This window comes from Felis catus, chromosome B4 (genome assembly GCF_018350175.1).
Source record: "Felis catus isolate Fca126 chromosome B4, F.catus_Fca126_mat1.0, whole genome shotgun sequence".
In the NCBI taxonomy this organism is placed as follows: Eukaryota; Metazoa; Chordata; class Mammalia; order Carnivora; family Felidae; genus Felis; species Felis catus.
This window is the reverse complement of record NC_058374.1, coordinates 104,304,791-104,327,524: the sequence shown is the minus strand read 5'-3', so window position 1 is coordinate 104,327,524 and position 22,734 is coordinate 104,304,791. Positions and strand designations below refer to the sequence as shown.

Genomic DNA, 22,734 nt, shown 5'->3' with positions numbered 1-22,734 from the left:
AATATGATGATAAACTGGTAAATATACACTTTAAGATAAACCGTGAAAGAGATTATACAGGTATGAATTCCAGTATGAGATAATACTGGTCAAGTTTCTTGTAGAAGGAAGAAGCTCTTAATTATTTGGATTCACAGTTAAGATAGAAGCTACAGAAATCATTGTAAAAGGAGACTGGCTTAAATGAATTTCCTCTCAGGTACTTACCACCTGAGAGGAAATTCATTTAAAATAGCTCATTTTGAACAAACAGCACAGCCACTCAGGCAAAGCACTGTGGTCACTGGGTATAAAGGGCATGTGACACATGAGTATGACACATGAGTTTTTAGTATAGTACACTCCTCACACACAAAGTTTATAAAAGGTATTTATTCCAAGTGATTTAATGATTCATACACTCATGTGCCTCTTTGTTTATAATGAGCACCATTCCCAAAAGCTGGGAGTAGAGGGGAGGGGCTCTTAGTAACATGGATGACCTCTGTATTCTAAATACAGTTTATAGGTGTGCATAGTTTTATAGGGGAAAAATTCAGATATACTCTAAATTCCAAAACGGTAGGGAAGTGAGACTTTTTTTTACCATACAAATTTTGCACATATGATGACTATCCTCTGGGATTTTTTTAAGCTCTACACCCAATGTGGGGCACTACTTAATTCCCCTTTGTTACTCAACTATATATATAAATGCTCATTCTATATTACTCATTACTCATATATATAATTCTCTAATGAAATTTCTCTTTTATTGATTTATACTCATCAGTTTAGTTTATATGTAATTATTTTTCAAATTATACTGAATTACATAATTTGTAAGAGAAGGAAAATTAACATGTATACTGTATGTGTTGGTAGAAGAGGCCAGAGTGATTTATGGTGAAGGCTCATGTTGGTGCATCAACTTAGCTACTTCAGATTCTAGACCCCTTCCAAAACAAGTAGTAAGCAATGCATAGAATATTAATTCCATTGTAACTATAGGATGGACATATTTGCAGAAGCTTGCTATGTTCATAAGGATTTCCCAGTGAAATAGTGGAATTTAATAGGAAGTGGTTCCCAAGGGCCATTATCATCAACAAAATGTCTTATCTGTATGTTACTGACTGGACTTTAGTTTAGAAATTGTACATCATTCAGTGTCTAGAACAAGTATCATGGGTTATCTTATTTAGAAAGCAAATGAGACTTTATAAAAGAATAGTGCCTGCTGGAGGGAATTTTATATATATATATATATATATATATATATATATATATATATATATATCATGTTCTTCTCTGTAATCGTATAGCACACTGCTGAGAAATTAGGAAGCCTAGCTTTTTTAATTTCTAACAATATTTAGCAAGGTTGAAAAAATACCCTTTATTAAATTAAAAATAGCATTTCACTTCTTTTTTCTCTATAAGAATATAAGAACACAACATACCTACTGAATTGTAAAAGGAAGAAATCATTTGGGAAAAGCTGATATTACTTTCCAGACACATGATGATAGTGCTTTCAGCTTTGTATTGACAACAAATTTTCTTTTTTCAAGGACATTGAAGAATCAAACCTTTGTGAATGAAATATTGGTAATCACACAGCAAAGTACCTGTGCCTTTGTTTTCTGAAGAAAAAACAAATACGTTCCTCCACAGATCAAATGTAATCAGTTCTTCATGATCGAAAAAAAAAAATGGATCCAATAGCTACATACCTTTGCAATGCAAATTGTGATTTAGCCTTTTTCCCCATTAATAATTGCAGGAGTATCATCTTAAATCTATCCCACATGAGCTTCACAGCATGCCTCTTTCTATCTAATCTTTTTTAAGTAGAAGCAAAAGGGAGCTCTGAGCAAACCAGCAATGCTGTCTCTCCTGTGCATGCCATAGAGGCAAGAGCATGTCGTGTTGCTGTTAACTTACAGTCCTGCTGCCTTTCTTCTTTACCACTGCTTCCCTCCTGTGGACCCCGCCGCTTCCCCTGAACCGCCTCACTAGCCTTCAGGCAACGTTTGGGTGACCCATGAAGAAATGGAAAATCTTGCCGCTCCAGCGAAAACGGTTAGTCTTACGCCTTTGTTGAACATGAAGAAACGTTATTTTGCTGCTGTTTGGGTGAAAAACTATCTTGTTTGTGACAGATCAGAGTAGTGGGTATGTTGACATAGTGATATGCATGAAAACAACATTTTTCATGAAGGTTTTATTTTACTGCACTTGGATATAAAAAAAAAGAACTTTAATGTTTATTTTTGAGAGAGACAGAGACAGAGACAGAGTGTGAGTGGGGGAGGGGCAGAGAAAGAAGGAGACAAGGAATCTAAAGCAGGCTCCAGGCTCTGAGCTGTCAGCACAGAGCCTGACGGCGGGGCTCGAACTCACCGACCGTGAGATCATGACCTGAGCCGAAGTCGGTCACTCAACCAGCTGAGCCACCCAGACACCCCAAGAATTTAAAAACACTTTTTTATCCATTTTGCGACATTGGGAATTTTTTAGTAACAGATATCACTTAGTATTGGGCATATTCACAGGTAGTACATGTTACCCTACCCAATTAAAAGAGTGTGAGTGAGGGAGCCACAGAGACGGGGAAAGAGAAAACCCCAAGCAGGCTCTGCACTGTCAGCACAGAGCCAGACACAGGGCTTAATCTCACAAACCGTGAGCCAAAATCAAGAGTTGGATGCTTACCTGACTGAGCCACCCAGGTGCCCCTGAATACTCATTTTTAATGGAATAATTTAGTTTCTTGTACTTTACCAATACAGAGCTTAAACCAGCCCCTCCCCAAAATGTTCTGTTCATTTGATTTTCAAATACAGGCTTGAAAAGTTTTTTTTGTGTGTGACTTTGATTAATTGTCAGCTTTTAACACTATAATGTTATATGTAGTCATTTTTCATTTAAAGTAACAAAGTTAAGTATGTCATATATTTTATTCTTAGCAGCTTCTTTTAATTTAATGTCCTTTTGGTTTTATCCATATTCAAAAAATCAACTATCTACTTTATGAAGGGTAAAAATGCCAATGTTTCCTAATTACATTTCTAGTTCAATTTGTTGTGTTTGGTTTTATTGTTGTTTAATTTTGTTTGTTGTTGACTGTTGCTGAAATCTACTGGATTACCACAAAGCTTTGTTAGAGGGAAAAAGTTACTTTTTGCACATGAATTTACTTTATATAAGATTTCTTTATTTTAAATGTATGTGTGTATATGTGTATGTATATATGCATATATGTGTATTGTATATTTGTATACATATAATCAGAAATTTTTATTATAGCTCATTACATTTGGAAAACTACACACTTTTAAGAATGAAAAGTTTTGGAATGACCAGATCAAATGTATCATGAAAACCCCATATGTCATATGTGTGTATATTTAACTGGAATTAACTAGAAACCGTGTAGTTGTCCTTGTAGTTGCCCTTGAACTGCTAAACTGATTGCTGTGGATTTGAATAAGGATCCATGTATTTATCTATTTATGTCATAATTAACATTTTCAATAACAAGTTTGCTTCTGCTAGATAAATTTTACTGTCTTCATTTGAGATTAATTTATATTTATCTGCTTTATTAATCATTTTCTGCTGCTAACACAGAAAGAATCTGAGGAAGGAAGCTGGGCCCAGGTAGGAAATCCAAATGCTTTAAATACCATTTAGTACGCTATGAGGATATAAAGTAAGAAACTGTAGTATGTCCTAATATTATAAACCTTCACTTAGCTTAGGATTAGGCTAATAGGTATATTTGAATTTATTATGTGTAATACTATATATGCCTTCTTAAAATCACCATATTTTGCAAAGAAAATGATTATCATTTCATATGTGGCCTCTTTCGGAAAGGGAAATTATCTCTCTCTTTTCCAAAGAATGAACTATAATTTAAATGTCTCTGAAATTGCCCCTGAATATATTTAATCAGGAGTCATTCAAGTTGGACATATAAAAGGGGGGAGGCATTAAAAAAAAACCTTATTAAACATCTGCTTTAAAGTATAACGGAAAGTGTGGGAGGACTGGGGTCGGAGGAACATGTGTCAGCATTGTGACTGCAAGTCAGAACTGACGTCCGTTAATTGAGACGGCGCTATGACGCAAGCATATGGACTTTGAACAAGTCTGTACGTTTGCAAGGGAGCTGAACATTTGTCAGCATTTCCACGTGACGCACAACTGAAAAGAATTAATGCGTGGAATAGTGCATGTGATTCAGACCTCTGCCTGGAAGGAGAATTTTGGCAGTATTGATTGCTAGGACCTGTATTTAAACATTCCGTAAATTAGGGTGGTATTTGGTTTTGATTTTGCTTCGAATTTCATCATTTTCAAGAATACACAAAAGAAAGGGAGCACCTAAGATTTTCAGTAGAAATACATGTTATGATCGCAATTGTGAATTTGTTGTACCATAAAAAACTGAATCAAAGACATAGTAAAATTAATAGATAGTAGTAGTCCTTTTTAAAAATAGGCTTAGAGAGGATGGTTGACTTTAGTTTTTATTTCGGCTGTTATGAGCAATGTTTGGTTAGATGACTTTGTTCATATTGTTATATTAAAGAATTAGATTATTTGTCTTTATTTTTTTTATCATATCCTGCTTCTAAAATACAGAACCTATACTGATTGATTTCTAAAAAGAGACTGATTCTTTCCAATGATCTTTCTGGAATACTGGCTGCATGCTTCACCAGATAACAACATGGTCCACACAAAGCTTCAGCATTCTGTCTCTCTAGCCTTGTTGCTCCTTTCTTTATTTGTTTATCGAGGTTTCTATTTTCACATTGAGATTTGCCATTATACCATAACAATGGTAGTAGTATCCTCGAAGAGAAGGAAATGGAGTATTAGCTGACAGATAAAAATAAATTAAATAAACCTATCTATACAAAGAATTTTTAAGCTAAGCATTTATATTATACCCTTAATTCGATTTTTTAATTTAAAAATGCATGTTTGTATAGAATGTAATTTCTTTTGAGAATATAAAGTGAACACAGTTATTTTCTAGAGGTGGGTACCATGATACATGTACCCAGAGTTCCATTTGATACCAAATTAAATCAAATACTTTGAGTCTAAGTATTATTTTTGCTTTTGTCCTATATATCATAGTAATTAAATGTCAGTTAAAATAATATACAGTATCCTCCTATTACCATCTCATTTTTTTGGCTAAGAAACTTGACTGCTATAAAACAATTCTAGTGTCCGGTTTTTCTACAGACTCTGGCATATGGAGATATGAACCACGAGTGGATTGGAAACGAATGGCTTCCCAGCCTGGGGTTACCTCAATACAGAAGTTATTTTATGGAATGCTTGGTAGATGCAAGAATGTTAGATCACCTAACAAAAAAAGATCTCCGTGTCCATTTAAAAATGGTGGATAGTTTCCATCGGTAGGTTTTTTTTTCAAACAGTAATTAAAATGAAACAAATAATGTATACCTTACTAAAACAAAAAGATGTCTAGGAAATAGAGAATGTGTGCTATTCAAGACATGTGTGTACATATACTTGGCAAAATATTTTCATGCAGCAAATTGCAGGGACTATCTAATGTAGAGCTGTGCACGTACTATGAGCCCAAAGTTTATGGAACTGCACATATACACAATTCTCATTCAACATAAATCTTTTTTCTTTAAGAAATTCCATGTTTGTGATTTGTATCTATGTATGTTTTTATATTAGAAAATTATTATTTTTTTTAAACGTTTATTTATTTTTGGGGGGACAGAGAGAGACAGAGCATGAACGGGGGAGGGGCAGAGAGAGAGGGAGACACAGAATCGGAAACAGGCTCCAGGCTCTGAGCCATCAGCCCAGAGCCTGACGCGGGGCTCGAACTCACGGACCGCGAGATCGTGACCTGGCTGAAGTCGGACGCTTAACCGACTACGCCACCCAGGCGCCCCAAGAAAATTATTTAATAAGAATTTTAAAATTAAGTCAGTTGCAACTCTATTAATATATGTGGTTACCAATTATATAATTTAGATATATACTAGAAAAAATTTGAGAAGGAATTCTCTGAAGACAAATTCTTTTGTTCTCATAAGATGCTTTTTTTAATTTTTTTTTCAACGTTTATTTATTTTTGGGACAGAGAGAGACAGAGCATGAACGGGGGAGGGGCAGAGAGAAAGGGAGACACAGAATCGGAAACAGGCTCCAGGCTCTGAGCCATCAGCCCAGAGCCTGACGCGGGGCTCGAACTCACGGACCGCGAGATCGTGACCTGGCTGAAGTCGGATGCTTAACCGACTGCGCCACCCAGGCGCCCCACATAAGAAGCTTTTAATATATTTTTGCTTCTTTGTGTATTAATTCTCAGAAAAAAATAGTGAATAGATTGTGAGACAGCTATAAGCACACAGATGAATAAAATGCAACCTCTCTTTTCAGGTAGTTTACCAGCTAGGGGGGTAAAAAGAAGCTTGTTATAATATCATGTCATAAATGTCATGCTGATATCTTTGTAGGTTATGTGAAAAATTGTCAGCTGGATTGTGATTCTTTTTTGTTTCAATTTTTTATTTAAATTCCAGTTAGTTAACATATAGTGTAATATTAGTTTCAGGAGTAGAATGTAGTGGTTCATCACTTACGTTTAACACCCAGTGCTCATCACAAGTACCCTCCTTAATGTCCATCTCCCATCTAGCCCATCCCTACCCAACTCCCTTCCAGCAATCTTCAGTTTGTTCTCTGTAGTTAAGAGCTTGTTTTATGGTTTCATATACAGATTATGATGATGGTAAATTAATACATATAAATCTAGGTTATTTGGCTTATAAAACCCTATTTGATTACATCCTATCCAACATTTAATTAGTGACTGAAATAAAAAAGTTATAAATATCAGATATGTTGATGACATAAAGATAGGATAAAGAGATAACAATCGGACCTCTTTGATTAAACTTATGGAGATGTTTTGAATCTTAACACGGTTGTTGATACTGTTGGGTTAAATTTGGTAGAGATAAATATGGTATAAATTTAAATACCATTAAAATGCTAGATGGGGAATCCATGATTTAAAAGTAGATCAAGTGAAAAAAGATACAATATATAGATGGCACTAAAATCTCAGTTTTGTTTAATGGATTCACAGGGCATATTTAGATTGTGGTTTTTGGCAGATACAATAAAAGTCTACCACGTGGTGAAATGACAACAAGAAACTGTATTAATTTATGGGCATTAAATTGTTATTGATTGGTAAAATCCCGGTGGAAAAGTTGAAAAAATTGAAGACATTTAGCTTGAATAAGGGTAGACTTTATATGTTTTCCCATGTTTTGATATTATTACACGTTGGAAGAATAATATTTGCTCTGTTGAACATGTACTTTTCTAGTTCAGATGTGTAGGTAGTAGGGTGAATGATTTCTGTCCAAAAGAGAGCTCTGTATAACTCTCATTTGCCATAGAGTATACACATTGTTAGGTAGTGAGTTCCTTGTCACTGAACATTTAGGCCCTCAAATTTTGTGTGGTTGTATTAGATATTTGAATACTAAAATCTTTGATGGCATATTTGTGCCTATTTTCCATTCTTCACTAGATTGACTTTTTTTAAATCTATGGGGGTTTTTTAAGCTTATTTATTTATTTTGAGTTGGGGAGGAGAGGCAGAGAGAGAGGGAGAGAGAATCCCAAGCAGGCTCCACACTGTCAGCACAGAACCTCATGCAGGGCTCAAACTCAGGAACTGTGAGATCACTGTCTGAGCCGAAATCAAAAGTCAGATGCTTAACTGACTGAGCCACCCAGGCATCCCACTAGATTGACTTTTAATTGCTTTACATTATGGTAAAAATGATTATTACAATGGTCAAATTTTTTAATGTGTATTTATTTTTAAGAGAGAGAGAAAGCACACAACGAATGCAAGTGGGAGAGGGACAGAGAGAGGGAGACAGAGCTTGGAAGTTTCTCTGCATTGACAGTAGAGAGCCCAGTGTGGGGCTCCAGCTCACAAACTGTGAGATCGTGAGTAAGTCAAAGTTGGACACTTAACCGACTGAGCCACTCCAACGCTCCAAGTTTTTTTTTTTTAATAAAAATTACTGAAACAGCAGGGTTCTTTTTGTTCTGGGAAATATACAAGCTTCATCTCTGCACCATGCCTAATTCAGACTTAAAGCAGGTAGTACTGACTACACAGTGCATCCCGCTGTCTTTATGGCCCAGTTTTTCATCTCACAGATGCTAAAGTAATAATAATATGTATCATCTTTCTGGTACTGTTTTATATTACCTATAAAAACTTGGCAGAAATTAGCCAAAAGCCATTGGTTTAACCTCAAGCTGCCTAATGTCTATGACTGTTATTACATTAGTATTTTCTGTTTTTCCACTGAATTAGTTTGCTGGGGCTACCATAACAAAATACCACAGACTGGGTAGCGTAAACCACAGAAATGTATTTTCTCACAGTTCTGGAATCTAGAGATCCAAGACAAAGGCGTCAGCACAATTGGTTTCTTCTTGGCTTGCAAATGGCTGCCTTCTTGTTGCATCCTTAACATGGTGTTTCCTCTGTGTGTGCACCCCTGATTTCTCTGCATGTCCAACTTTCCTCTTCTTGTGAAAACACCCACCAGTGAAACTGGAATAATACCCACCCTATGGGCTTTATTTTAACTTAATTACCTTTTTAAAAACACTATCTTCAAATATGTTTACGTTTGAAATACTGGGTATTAAGGCTTGGACATTTGAATTTGGGGGAACATAATTCAGCCCATAACACTTGGAATTTTTTTCCAGTTTCCTCCGATTCTGAAATATTTTAACTCAACATTGTCTTTATTAAAATGAAAGGCTTAGAAATGCATACAGTGCTTCGGCATTACCTGGCCAGTGTGTATGTCTAAATTTGTGTGTATTTCTAAACCAGAAATCACTAATAAGCCTAGATAGTTTTCTTTTCCTATTGCACTCTGTCACATCCTTTATATCTAATATCACCATGTCTTCCCCTTTCTTCTCTCTGAACATCTCTAGTTTCTGGATTTGCTTCATATGTTCATGGCAGTTGTCCTTTTTCTGCCCTTTATTTTCACAGCATTGACCCCTTAATTGGTTGCCCTGTTCCTAGGTTTACCTATTTTCTCTCTCTCTGATTTTGCTACCAGGTTAGCCTTCTTAAACTGAAATGATCATTTTGGTCTAAGGAAGACTAACCTGATAGCAAATGTTATTATGATCATCTCTTTCCCTGTGAAACCATTCAGTGCTTCTCAATCACCTGCATGTGTTCCGCGCTTTCGCTGAATGCAAGCTTTCCTTAATGTTACCCCGTTATGTTACCCCGTATATATGTCCCCATTTTCCTCCTTACTTCCTATCATGGATTTCCAACACTGTACAGTATGTCTCACTATCACCACACATTTAAAATTTCATTGGCAACCCTGTGTTCATGGGGCTCCAATTTCTTTATTGACTCTTTCTCTCCCACCTGATCGTTTAAGGACAGTCAGTTTTCTGTTCTTCCACGATATCCTTTCCACAGGGAGTTTCATGTCTGGTGACCTGTTTCAATCACATACTTCTGTATCACTGAGAGGTGGTGGCTATTCATTTTGGTATGTGGTTCTCTATCTTATTTTAACTTATTCATGTTTTGATATTATTTTTCTCAGCAGCTTAAGAAGAAAGTATTCATTTCTCATAAATTACTTCCTGTTTTCATATTAGCGACTTAAATTTTTTTCCAAATGAGTGAAATGTTCATTTGTCAGCAAATAATGTCAAGACGGCCTGATGGAAGACAAAGACATATGGATGAACAACATAATCCATAATCATTTTAAGGAGGGTGGTTTTCTTATTTTGAAATTAATATTTTTACTCTTCAGAAACACTGTGTGCTTAGAATAACTGCAGTTTATTTCCCTCCAGTACTAAAGGATTTAATTACAAACGTAATTTATTATTCTGTTGCCCTGAGAAGTAGTGCAAAATGTTAACTATGCTTAATCAAAGAACATGCATTATCTGCTGAGTAAATTCAATTTGTTTTCTCTTCTTTTTTTAAAAAAATAACAGAACAAGTTTACAATATGGAATTATGTGTTTAAAGAGGTTAAATTATGACAGAAAAGAACTAGAAAGAAGACGAGAAGCAAGCCAACATGAAATAAAGGGTAATATGTCTTTCTTTCATAGCAAATACCTTTTTGGGGGGAGGGGGATAGCTTTCACTTTTATGAACCTAAAATTCTTTATATGTTAACAGTGGTCACTAAGTAGCGTAAGTATTTGGCAGGAATAGTGTCATCATTATTTCTTTTTCATTACTTTTATGATTGAAACACTGAAAGGGTATCATCACTTTATACGGTGAATATCCCATCTAAGACATATTCTTGATTTTTTAAATTGACATTTATTCCTCTGAACCTATTAATTATACATTCTGTTTGTCCTAAAGATGCCTCCATGCAGATATTTTTGTCAAACTTTTAATAGAACATTCTCATATGATTCAGAGAAACATGGTATATAATTTATTTATAGTAGTTCATCTTTGGTGTGTATCATTTGAATTTTATTGCAGTGCTTAGAAATGTTATTTTTGTATAATAGTTACAGAGATATTATGTAGGTATTTTATATAGAAGTTACATAGAGATTCCCACCTATAAATGAAACTAGTCCATTGATAATTTTAGCTATAATTATTAAGTCAAATAAATGGTTAGAAGCATCCCTAATTGCTGCAACTATTATGTGCACAAAAATGTTTGACTTGAATAAGAAAAGGCATTCCCTATTAAAGATTAGAACACCACCATATTAATAATTAATCCTCTAAATGTTGAGAAATACCTTAATATACAGAGGAAAGAATTGTTTAAAAGAACAACACGTTAGATCCTGTACTTATTAGAGACCACATTACTTTTATTATTGTTGATGAAAGAAAATATAATTGTTGGGTATAAGTATCTATGGGTCTTTTTTGGTGAAAATCATCAGTCCACTTATGTCCATTTATATTTTTTAAAGGAAAACATTCTCATTAAGGGAAACATAACCAAAAGTTTTTGTGGGAAATTTTGGATACAAGCAAAATAAACTATCAGTTGTATTACCATTTACTGTTACCAGGAGTTGACATGTGGAAGCATTTCACCAGATTGAATAGGGGTTTAAACATTAATTGTTTACAGTTAGCCATGAGTCTCTGTTTTCATCTTCACTTCCTCTGGGGCCCAATTTAGATATGAAAATAGTATGTACCCCATGTTATGTTACCCTTCCCCTTAAGCTTAGCATTGTTTTATTCTTTAAGATTACCTTAGACTTCTATCATTTTCATTTGTGATAAACAATGTCAGAAATTACTTTTATCTTTGGCAGTTTTTGGACAGCACATTAATTCTAGTACAATGGGCTTCAATGCATGCAAAGGTGATTGGTTGATATATTTTTCTATATATGGTTCATTGGAGACTAGATAGACACACAATGGATTTCTTGTAACAGTTCATTTGACTCATTACTTAGGAGCAAGAAAGTGTTTTTCCATTATCAAAATTGAGTTGTTAGATTTCACTTTATTTTGGGCCCCAGGAAATTGCAAGTTGTTTTCAGTACATTGTCATTCAGTTGAACTGAAATTTGGGAACTAATTGATCACACAAAGACCCTTGAAGGAAGTCCATGCTTGACTTAACAAAAGATGTTTTAGTTTTAGCACACATATTTTACCCATGAGATACCACTTCTAGTTTTCTGTCTGAAGTGGTTTTTTTCCAAGTATATTTTCTTTTGCTTGGTTTCACCACATAGAATACTTCATATATAGATAGATATAAAAGAGAAGGAGGAATTACCCATTTGGCCCTACACCAAATATTATATTAGTATTTGGCAGTTGCTGGTTAGAGCACTGCCCTAAGAAAAGCTACTGTGATTCACTTGATTATACACAGACAGCTCTATATGATGGGTGGTTGTGAGTGAGATCATAAATAACCCCTGTTTCCCGTAACTGATCCAGTGACATTTACAGGAATAACTCTTAACTGTGACCAGGGGTCTCTGTTATTATCTGAAGTGTTAATTAACCTTGACCTTAATAAACCGCTTTCTGAAGTGAGGGGACCGAGTGAATATCAACAATGTACTAACGTTTCATTTGTTGCTAGGAAACAGTCAACACTGATCTCTAGCCATTTATTGTTTAGGTCAAGAGGATCCTTACAAAGCTTTAAAGTCAGGGCATAAATTTTGCTTGAAAACAGATTTATAGAAAGGGATCTGATTTACAAAATGAAAAAGAAAGGTACGTTGCTGTTCTGAAAAAGAAAAGCTTAGATTGGTGCCGTATTTACCTTGAATTATAACTCAGTTGAATTATTTCCTACATATTATTTTGTAAATATATTTTGTAAATCTGAGGACTCTTAACTACAGGTGTGACAATGACATTTTTAACGAAGATATATTTGCAGAAATATGATAACTACAAATGTCTTAGACTATCAAAATATAAACTCATCTCTAGAAAAGAGCAAACACTTCTTACTTGCAGATCCACTTAATGCAAGGAAAACTGGACAGTTTTGTTATTTTTTGAGGAAATTGTTGTCACATTTGTTTTTAAAAAAAAGTGCTGCACTTAGTCAAAGCAGTGGGAGAACTGATGCTGTCAGTTCCTGCCCAACTTTTGAAGTGCAAGTTTAGTATAACCAACAGTTGGAACTAATCAGTTGTTATCAACAGAAGTTGATTAATGTAACCAAAATATAATACTCACCAATTTATATCGCATTTTCTGAGATATAACACTGCAATAGAACAAGCTAAAGAAAACTCAGAGGAAAGTATATACTTTAGGAATGACCCAGGGAGACCTAGTGAATATATATAATATATATATTATATATATAATATATATAATATATATATTATAATATGATATATAATATAATACAGTATAATATATAATATAGTATAATATATAAAATGTGTGTAATATAAAATATACTAAAGATCATTAAGGAAGTCTTGCATTGATGAAGAAAGGCGAAAAAGAGCCAAAAGTCTGAGGGAGACATTAAACATCCTACTCCCTTAAGAAATTAATTCTGCTTTGACTGGAACAGGAAATAGTAATAAGACTGTAGGAAGAGGATATTGTGGGTCTTTCTTCACATGTTCTTCATTAACTAAAAAAATATAAGGATTAGAAAAGATATATAGAAAATCCAAGTAATCTAATGATATGCCATATAATTCAAATTAATATGTGAATTTAGAAGGGTCTGTATATAAAAATTCAATATGGCTAAAAAGAAATGAGCTGTCTGTGAAAAGGCATGGAGTGACTTAGCTTGTACTACTAACTGAAAGAAAAGTACTATGTGATTATACTGTAAGAATCATACCACATGATTCCAACTCTGTGGCATTCTGAATGAGGTAAAACTATGGACACAGGAGAAAGATCAGTGGTTGCCTGCAGTTAGTGGAGAGGGAGAGATAAATAAATGATGCACAGGGGATTTTTAGGGCAACTGTTTTTAGTAAAACTATTCTGTATGATACTGTAATGATGGATACATGTCATTATACATTTGCCCAAACCTGTAGAGTGTACACCCACCATGAACCTTAATGTTAACTATGGACTTCGTGTCAATGCAGGTTGTCTATCATAACAAATGTAGCACTCGAGTGAGGGATTTTATAGTCAGGGAGGCTGTGCATCTATGGGGCAGGGGATATATGGGAACACTGTACTTCCTGTTCAATTTTGCTGTGAACTTAAAAATACTCTTTAAGGAGTGCCTGGGTGGCTCAGTCAGTAGAGCATCAATTGCACTCTTGATTTTGGCTCGGTTCATGATCTCACAATTCGTGAGATCGAGCCCCACATTAGGCTCTGTGGTGACAGCATGGAGCCTGCTTGGGATTCTCTCTCTCCCTCTCTTGCTGCCCTTCCCCTGATCACGTATGTGCACATGTGCTCTCTCGTGCCCACGTGCTCTCTCTCAAAATAAATAAACCTTAAAAAAATACTCTTTAAAAATAAAGGCTAGGGGCGCTTGAGTGGCTCAGTCGGTTAAGCGTCGACTTCGGCTCGGGTCACGATCTCGCGGTCCGTGAGTTCAGGCCCCGCGTCGGGCTCTGGGCTGACAGCTCGGAGCCTGGAGCCTGTTTCCGATTCTGTGTCTCCCTCTCTCTCTGACCCTTCCCCGTTCATGCTCTGTCTCTCTCTGTCTCAAAAATAAATAAACGTTAAAAATAAATAAATAAATAAATAAATAAATAAATAAATAAATAAAGACTATTTTACAGTTTTAATAGGAAAAGCAACTATATTTCCCAAAGTATTCTTTATACTTTTTCTGGAAAACAACAGAAATGTATTGTCTGACAGTTCTGGAGGCTAGATTAAGGTGTTAGCAGGATTCATTTCTTCTAAGGGCTGTGAGGAAGAATCAGTTCCATGCCACTGCCTTACTTTCTGGTGGTTTTCTGTCAGTCTTGATGTTCCTTATCAAGGAACACATCACCCTGATCTCTGCCTTGCTCTTTGTGGTGTTTTCCTTGTGTGCATATCTTATTTCCAAATTTCCCATTTTTAGAAGGAAACCATCATATTGGATTGGGGCCCACCCTAAAAATCTCTTTTTAATACTTCAATAAGAACCATATCTCTAAGTAGGTCACATTCTGAGGTACAGGGGATTAGGACTTAAACATATGAATTTTGAGAGGACACAATTCAACCCGTAACAATAAGAAGTTTACCATAATGGCTAAAAAAGCAAATAAAACAATTGAGAAATACAGAGTATTGGTAAAGATGCAGATTTTTATACATTGCTACTGGGGTTTTAATTGTGAGAATGGAATTTATTTAGCATATCTATGAATATTTAAAGCAGCACTATCCTTAATAACCCACGATAGAATCTAGCCAAATGTCCATCAACAGTAGAATGATGAATTGTGGTATAATTATACGATGGAATACTATATAACAATGAAAATAAGATACTTCCATTTCTATAGCAGGGATAAATCTCATATTGAGTGAAAGATGTAGACACAAAAGTACATATTGTACGATTTTATTTATAAAAAGCTAAAAAGTCAAAACTAAAAAGCAAAACTAATCTGCGGTGAGAATAGTTAGAATATTGGTTACTGTTGGTGTGAGGTCAGTGACTGAGAATATGATATAAGGGGTCTCCATTGGGCTGAGTTATCACTATATTGCTTTAATATTAGGCACAAGAAAACCTAACTTGATTATAAATGAATGTATTAGAACAAATTAGTAATGTTTTTGAAAAACGTAAACCATATATACTCTCTCTGATACTGCCAAAAAAGCAAAAACAAAAACAACTACTACCTTGATTTTTACAGACTTTTATAATTTAAATGGGGGGAGAGGAACATGATAAACGGTTGAAGTTGAAGAATATATCCCAGAGTATTCTTTATTTTTTTTTTCTGGAAAAGCTATACATTTCTCTCAGAAAGAAAAAAAAATTAACAGGAAAACTTAAATTTTAGCATAAAATTAAATTCTGGGTTTTATTTCCCTTTTTACAGGATTAGAAAAAAAAAGTTATCATTTTTTTTCACATTTCCTTCTTAGTTCTTTAACATTCTTTCCTTTCTGTGGAACATTGTCGTCTTCTGTCTATTTTGCTGATTTTTATGTAGAATTCTGTCAACTCATAATGAGAACAATGGAAAAAATATAAATGATAGAATATACTATGACACTCCAGACCAAAAGTCTGAAAAAGGCACATATGACATTTTTCTCTAAGGATTTTAGTTTTAGAAAATAAAATTGCAAGGGTTTTATATCTCAATAAAATGCTACTTTCAACCTAAAAGGAAAAACAACTTGTGACTTGACCAAGTGCTTGATTTTTGCATCAGCATGTGATTGAAACATAATGAATTGACAAAATAGTGGGGTAAATCTCGGGCTATGGAATCCCTGTTCTATCTTACTCTTCTGTTCTTTGATTAATTGCTTCAGGTTAAAAAAAAAAGGCTCTTCTAGTCTATATTCAGTATTTAATTAGTGGTTAAAAAACAATGATGAAAAACCATATTAGCTTCTCATTTTTCTGTCTTTACTAAAGAGCTATATATCAAGGCAGGAATAAGAAATGCTCCTGTCTGGTAATAAAAAAACATTAAGCTTGGGACAGATCCCTGGAGCTCCACAACCGCACAGGAAACACAGTGAGACATTGTATTCCATATGCTGGAAGTGCTTTTCAGTGATAACAAACACGCTTCAAAAGACAACTTTTTTTCTAGGCTAAAAGTAGGACAGGTTAGCTCTGAGAATGAAATGCAACACAAGGGGGCCAGGTGCATTGGGGAGTGGATAAAGAAATCAGCATAAATGCTGACTTGGCCAGACACTTGTGGCTTATTTCAGCCGGTAGTTTTGTTTATTGTGCGAAATACTGTCGCCTAAAACGATGCACCTCTTTTCCTAGATGTGTTGGTGTGGAGCAACGATCGAGTGATTCGCTGGATACAAGCAATTGGACTTCGAGAATATGCAAATAATATTCTTGAGAGTGGTGTGCACGGCTCACTGATAGCCTTGGATGAGAACTTTGACTACAGCAGCTTAGCTTTGTTACTACAGATTCCAACACAGAACACCCAGGCAAGCCCCTTTCCGCTGTAGTTGCACTGTGCCCTAGTTTATAGAGCGATAAAGTACACTTGTAGGGAGAAAAAAAAAAAAAGTTGGCTGTGTATTCATGAGCCCTAATGAGAGTTAGCTCAGCTCAACCTTTGAAATATGGCACTGGGGCTTTAATTTGAAGCCACTGGATTTCTAGCCAAAACAAAATCATAAAATTAATCAGGAAAAGGGATTTAGAGGTTATGTAGTCCAGCCTTCCACCTGAATGCCAGATTTCCCAAAACAATATCCCTGGCAGATGGCTTTCAGTCTCTGTCTCTCTGAGAGGCGTTCATTTCTATTTACATGTCTGAATTAGACAGACATTTAACACTGAGTATGCCACTGGTTCCCCAACCTGGATAACTATTCAAATCGGCCGAGTTTCTTAAAAATTTAAAATAAAACCTACAAGCTACAGCACAGGCCTAAGAAATCAGATATCCAGAGATTGGGTATAGGAATCTAATTTATCTAAAGTTTCCCCAAATAATGAGCATTGGCCAGGTTTGAGAACTATCTCTATAGACTTGACAAAAATTTGGCAGTCTAACTTCATTTTTCATTTTTTTCATTTATTGCAAAGTTTATATAAAATATTCAGTTGGATTAAAGTAACGAAGTGCCCCTTGACCTCAGACATGTATGTGAGGCTGTCTCTCCACTGTCCACAGACTGACTATAAAGAAAATGGCCCTACCTTGTATTTATAACTAAAACTTGCAGTGGCTTTTAGACACGGAGGACTAAAATCTTAAGACGCTTTAAATAAAACAGGATTGTAATGTTTTCTCAGATGAATATAATCTCTATGATATTTAAAGTAAACTGTGACCTCAGTGATAGTAACTGTAGTTTGATGTCAACAGGCAAGGCAGATTCTTGAAAGGGAATACAATAACCTCCTGGCTCTGGGAACTGAACGGCGGCTGGATGAAGTAAGTCCTTATCTGTCATTCACAAGGGATCTAAGAGTACAAATAAAACAACTTTCAAGGAATAGTGCTCAAAAATCAATCAGAAGCTTGTTCTCTGGATAGAATCTAGAATTTTCCCCAGTATTGTGCCTAATTATTAAATTTTATTAGTCATTTGGTTTTGGAAAAACCTTTATGCATTCATAAATATTATCATATCAGCAGTTAGAAACACCTAGAAGTAATTTAAAAACAGATTCTTATGAGTTGTGATGGCAAAATTATGATGAGTGACCTTTTTTAAAAAAGCAGTGATAACATTAATCCTGATAAACTCAGCTTTTAAATAATTGTGTGCTGACTTCCTAAATATCAGTGTATCCTACAATAAATTTTAGGATATTACAATGAAAAGAAAACTTGCTTTTGGTAAATGGGAAGCTTTTTATTGTTTTAGAAAGTGACATTGAGTTTTCCCTGAAAACATATGAGTAACATTTTAACAGTCATAGGATTTAAAAGTTACATGAAGTATAAGAATCCCAAACATAATATATGCATGTTTAAATTATTTGGAAAATAATAAACATATGAGTAGACTCCTGAGACAAAGGAATACAAGGAACATTAGCAAACTCTGTGCATTGATAGATGCTGTGGATTTTATTAGTCCTTCTGAGTTTTTTACAGGGTTTTTCTGGAAGAAGTAGAAAGAAAACCCGAGTATGAAATGGAAAATGCAGAGAGGCATAATTCTGTGTTGCAAAATGCAGGCGTTTCTTGACTAGAAATAAAAGCTGATTAAAATAATTTTGTGAATGAACCCAGCAAATCCTAAAATGAGGCAATTATTTCACATTCAAATGAGCAAGGAAGATGATCTTGGATTTATAAAATCCAAGCTTTCCTTTGTAGAGGAGGTTGTAGACAGATTAGCTCTAGTCTTGACCTCAGCTAACTTCCTATAAATCCATACTCCTGTCCAAGCAGAATAATGATTGATATTTTTAAAACAGTTAATACTTAAATGATTTTAATTTTATAAGTTGTTTGATAATCTTTTTAATCCTTATTCTTAATTGTTGAATCAAAAAGATAATCTACATAAGCCCTACATGCTTTTGAATGCAATTATTCTTCTTGTTTAAAAGTTGCAAAAGGAGGGGCACCCGGGTGGCTCAGTTGGTTGAGCATCTGATTTTGGCTCAGGTCATGATCTCATGGTTCATGGGGTCAAACCCCACGTCGGGCTCTGTGCTGACAGCTCAGAGCCTGGAGCCTGCTTGGAGTTCTGTATCTCCCTCTCTGTCTGCCCCTCCCCTTCCTGCTCTCCCCTGTCTGTCTCTCTCAAAAATAAATAAACATTAAAAAAAAATTTTAAGTTGCAAAAGGAATGTTAATAAAAATTATTGGGGTGCCTGGGTGGCTCAGTCGGTTGAACGTCCGACTTCAGCTCAGGTCATGATCTCACCACTCGTGAGTTCAAGCCCCACATCGGGCTCTGTGCTGACAGCTCACAGCCTGGAGCCTGCTTTGGATTCTGTGTCCTGCTCTCTCTCTGTGCCCCTCCCTTGCTCATGCGCTCTCTCTCTCTCTCTCTCTCTCTCAAGAATAAATAAAAACATTAAAAAAAATTTTTAAGAAAATAAAATAATTAAAGAACCATCCTATTGCTACATTTTAAAATGTGGATTGACTCAAAGGAGCCAGGTAGAGACTCAAGCATATATGAGTTAGTGTTGCTTTCTGAAAGTAATAAAAAGCCAAAAGGTCTAAATGGTATGTGACTATCTGCCTTTAAAATATGCTGCATCTTTTTCTTATTTATTAAATAAAGAACACAGTACATGATTTTATCATTCCAACCCTGTAGTCTCTTTTGTCCTAGTTTTTTGTTTGTTTTTTTTGTTTGTTTGTTTTTGTTTTTTGAGTGTGAGCAAAAGTAGCTAAACAACTTACCCAGAACCTGTGCTTGCTTCTGGGGCTGATTACACTCAGCCCCCACAGAAAGAATTTGAGAAGTGCACCTGTGCTTCTACAGACTTTCACTTCAAGTTAGTGGGTATCCTTTATCCTCACCTCATGGAAACTTTTCCCTCTGATGTTGCTGATAGGTCCCATTAACTTTCTGAGGGAAGACAGTGCTAAAAGAGCAAAAGAGATCATGATTTAAATCCTCCACTTGCTTATTTTTGAGTCCCTAACCCCTTACATTGCAGGAGTTGTATATCCCTACACTGTAATATAGTGTTTTGTAGAACTGAAGAGTGTTTATGTTTATGCAACAACTCTTCCAAAATTCTGATTTCCAAGAAATCAGAGGCCACAACTGTGAACTTCTGCTTCTTTTCTCTATTTATAAACATTTGGAGGCCTAGGACAATGTAGAACCTGGCAGTGGAGAAAAGGAGTAGCAGACATCTCTTAAATTGTAAAATGGCTCCCTAATCTAAACAAAATTTAGATTTGGATGCTATGGATCCTAGTAGAACAATGGATATATATAATTTCATAGGTGATTTCATTTTTTCCAAATTGACTCTGAATGTCAACTAAATTAGCAGTCCATGATGAAGAATACCTTATAGTTTTACTTATTTAGAACAATGATAATTTGAGCTAAGTACTGACCTATTATTCTATATGCCAAAATGAAGTCACCTGAGCTAATAAAGGTAACCACACACACTGAGATTAACTTCAGGGAATAGATAACCATTCCCTACATGAAAAACATAGTGACATAAGAAGATAAGATCTACGTAGAATGATTAATATTTTCCTTAGAATTTGACATAAAGAATAACTTGTGTTTAATAAAGAATAATACTTGCTAAACAGTAGATTACATATCACTCCTTGTGAATATAGAGAAAGTTCATTGTATCTAAGCAGATGCTTTGTGTATGCGCAGAGAGGGAAGAGATTATATCATTATGATATAACAGAATCAGCAGCCAGAAATACATTTGTAAAACAGCAACCAGAATTATATTATGCTTTTAGTGGTGTCTAAAGAGCTAAAAGGATGGTTTACAAGCTCCACAGGTTTTTCAATAAACCACAAGTTAATTCATTATCAGCTGAAATCTAACAAATGACAAATTTGGTTTCTTACACAAACTATAGGTTATTTATCTGATATGATCCAGGCTGTATCAAATATAGGTCTCCCATATGTCTCTTGTTTACTTAAAAGCAAAACTCATGAAATAGTTATTTAAGTTTGTGAGTCAAACACAGTTTGTGTAACACTTAGTGAACTAAATATATACTCTCATACTATAAAATCAGTTGGCATAAAGTGTGACAAAGAAGAGATAACATTGGGGTTTCACTTTAGGTTTTCAAAACGATTTACTTTTACAGATAGCAAACCTTAGATTTGGAGTCAGAGGAAAATTTTTATGAAAACATTTCTGCTGCAAATCTCCTGTGTTATTGTTTTGGAATCAGTAGAACTCTCCAAATAAAACATAATATTCCATAGGTGTGCTTTACAGACAGACTGTAGATATCAGTGTTGCATGTTTCTAAGTGCACAGTTTTAAGGACCTGGACTAGTTTACTTGTTATTACATCCAATTATAATTCTGTACTGGCAGAGTGATGATAAGAATTTCAGGCGTGGGTCAACATGGAGAAGACAGTTTCCTCCCCGTGAAGTACACGGAATCAGCATGATGCCTGGGTCCTCAGAAACGTTACCAGCTGGATTTAGGTTAACCACAACATCTGGGCAGTCGAGGAAAATGACAACGGATGGTACAGTAGTTTTGCATTTCTGCTTATAAAGTAAAAAAAAAAAATGTTACCTGTTTAGCAAATGCTAGTATCGTTCTCTGACTTTGCATAGCTTTCTGGAAATTCTTAAGTTGGTTTGCTCTGCTTGAAGTTTACTTTGCTTTCATCAAAAACAGACTCTTGCAAACGGCTGATGCATGAACCCATGGCACCTCATTCACATTATTAAACATAATTTATAAAATCCTGGAAAGGACAGTTTTGGCTAATGTCCACATCTAGGAAGAACAATACTCATCTGCATGATTTGTGTTTCTTTACTCTTCTATTCTCAAAGCAAAGAATTTGTTTAGTTAGAAGATGAATTCGGACTAAAAGGTCCTTAGTAAATGGAAATTAACTCCACAGTCACCCTACATGTTTGAATATTGCAAGTTTTGTATTTCATCTTAGAAACCCAGATTCTTCAGATATTTTCACCTCTGACCAAGGCAGAAGGCCTTAAATAAACAAGCACAACTATGAGAAGAGAATTAAACAAACACAAAGCCAATAGTAATTTCCCAATTAGTATTATTTCCTTCTGTGGACATTAGACTTGTGTTATATACCTCACAAAGGAAAACAGCCATTCTGAAGGAGAGACCACTTTGAAATAGCAGTCACAAAATTATTTCTATTTGGTAGACATTAAAAGAAAAAAAAATAGCCCCACTCTCTTTATTAAGAAAATTGCCTAGAACCATTATTTCTTTTCAGGGTTGTAGCTATCATGGCCCTTAAAATTAGTTCCAGTATAACCCGTGATCTTTGTTCTACATGTCTTCTAACTTGTTAATATCATGGAACATATTTAAAAATTCAGGAGGAATTTATTGCAACTAAAATTAGTGAAGAAGCTCTTCAGCACTTGGAGGGGGAAAAAATCCTCTATCCTGAATTCTCTGGGAGCAATCTTTGCTTCAAAAACAGAAACACCATGGAGAGCTGCTTTTGTTACAGGCTTCATCTAAGGAGGAATACACAGCAACTCGAAAGTACAGTCGAATCACAATGGAATAAGTTTTCATTAGTAACTTGGTCTAGCGGGAAGGGATAGGAGTGGCTGATGTCTGAGAGAAAGAAGGTCTACTAGTATGTTCAGGATCCCTTTACTCAGGGGATAATCTTTCTCATCTGAGATTTTTGTACTCAATCATCCAAGTTCCTCTAAAGCCCTTTTCTCCGTTTGCAGTTGCCTCATCAAGACTGCAGAGGTTAGACAACTCCACTGTTCGCACATACTCATGTTGACAAGCCACTCAAAGGAGGCAGCACTGACTTGCTGTGAGTAGCTTT

General features: G+C 35.2%; 1 protein-coding gene across 24 annotated transcripts in view; it reads left to right on the top strand.

The window, feature by feature from the left end:
* PPFIA2 (PTPRF interacting protein alpha 2) overlaps positions 1 to 22,734 on the top strand; it is a 478,195-nt gene that overhangs the window by 451,854 nt on the left and 3,607 nt on the right. For 11 of the 24 annotated variants that reach the window (XM_019835282.3, XM_019835281.3, XM_019835276.3 and 8 more), the window contains 8 exons: positions 2,002 to 2,064; positions 3,616 to 3,645; positions 5,233 to 5,426; positions 10,093 to 10,190; positions 16,539 to 16,714; positions 17,605 to 17,673; positions 21,258 to 21,417; positions 22,631 to 22,722. In XM_019835282.3, the coding sequence (XP_019690841.1) occupies positions 2,002 to 2,064; positions 3,616 to 3,645; positions 5,233 to 5,426; positions 10,093 to 10,190; positions 16,539 to 16,714; positions 17,605 to 17,673; positions 21,258 to 21,417; positions 22,631 to 22,689 (849 nt within the window). In that variant the 3' untranslated portion in view covers positions 22,690 to 22,722. Of the gene's footprint in view, positions 1 to 1,833; positions 2,065 to 3,615; positions 3,646 to 5,232; positions 5,427 to 10,092; positions 10,191 to 16,538; positions 16,715 to 17,604; positions 17,674 to 21,257; positions 21,418 to 22,630; positions 22,723 to 22,734 lie in introns of those variants that run through there. The other 13 variants (XM_019835277.3, XM_045062110.1, XM_019835278.3 and 10 more) reach the window with 7 other exon arrangements.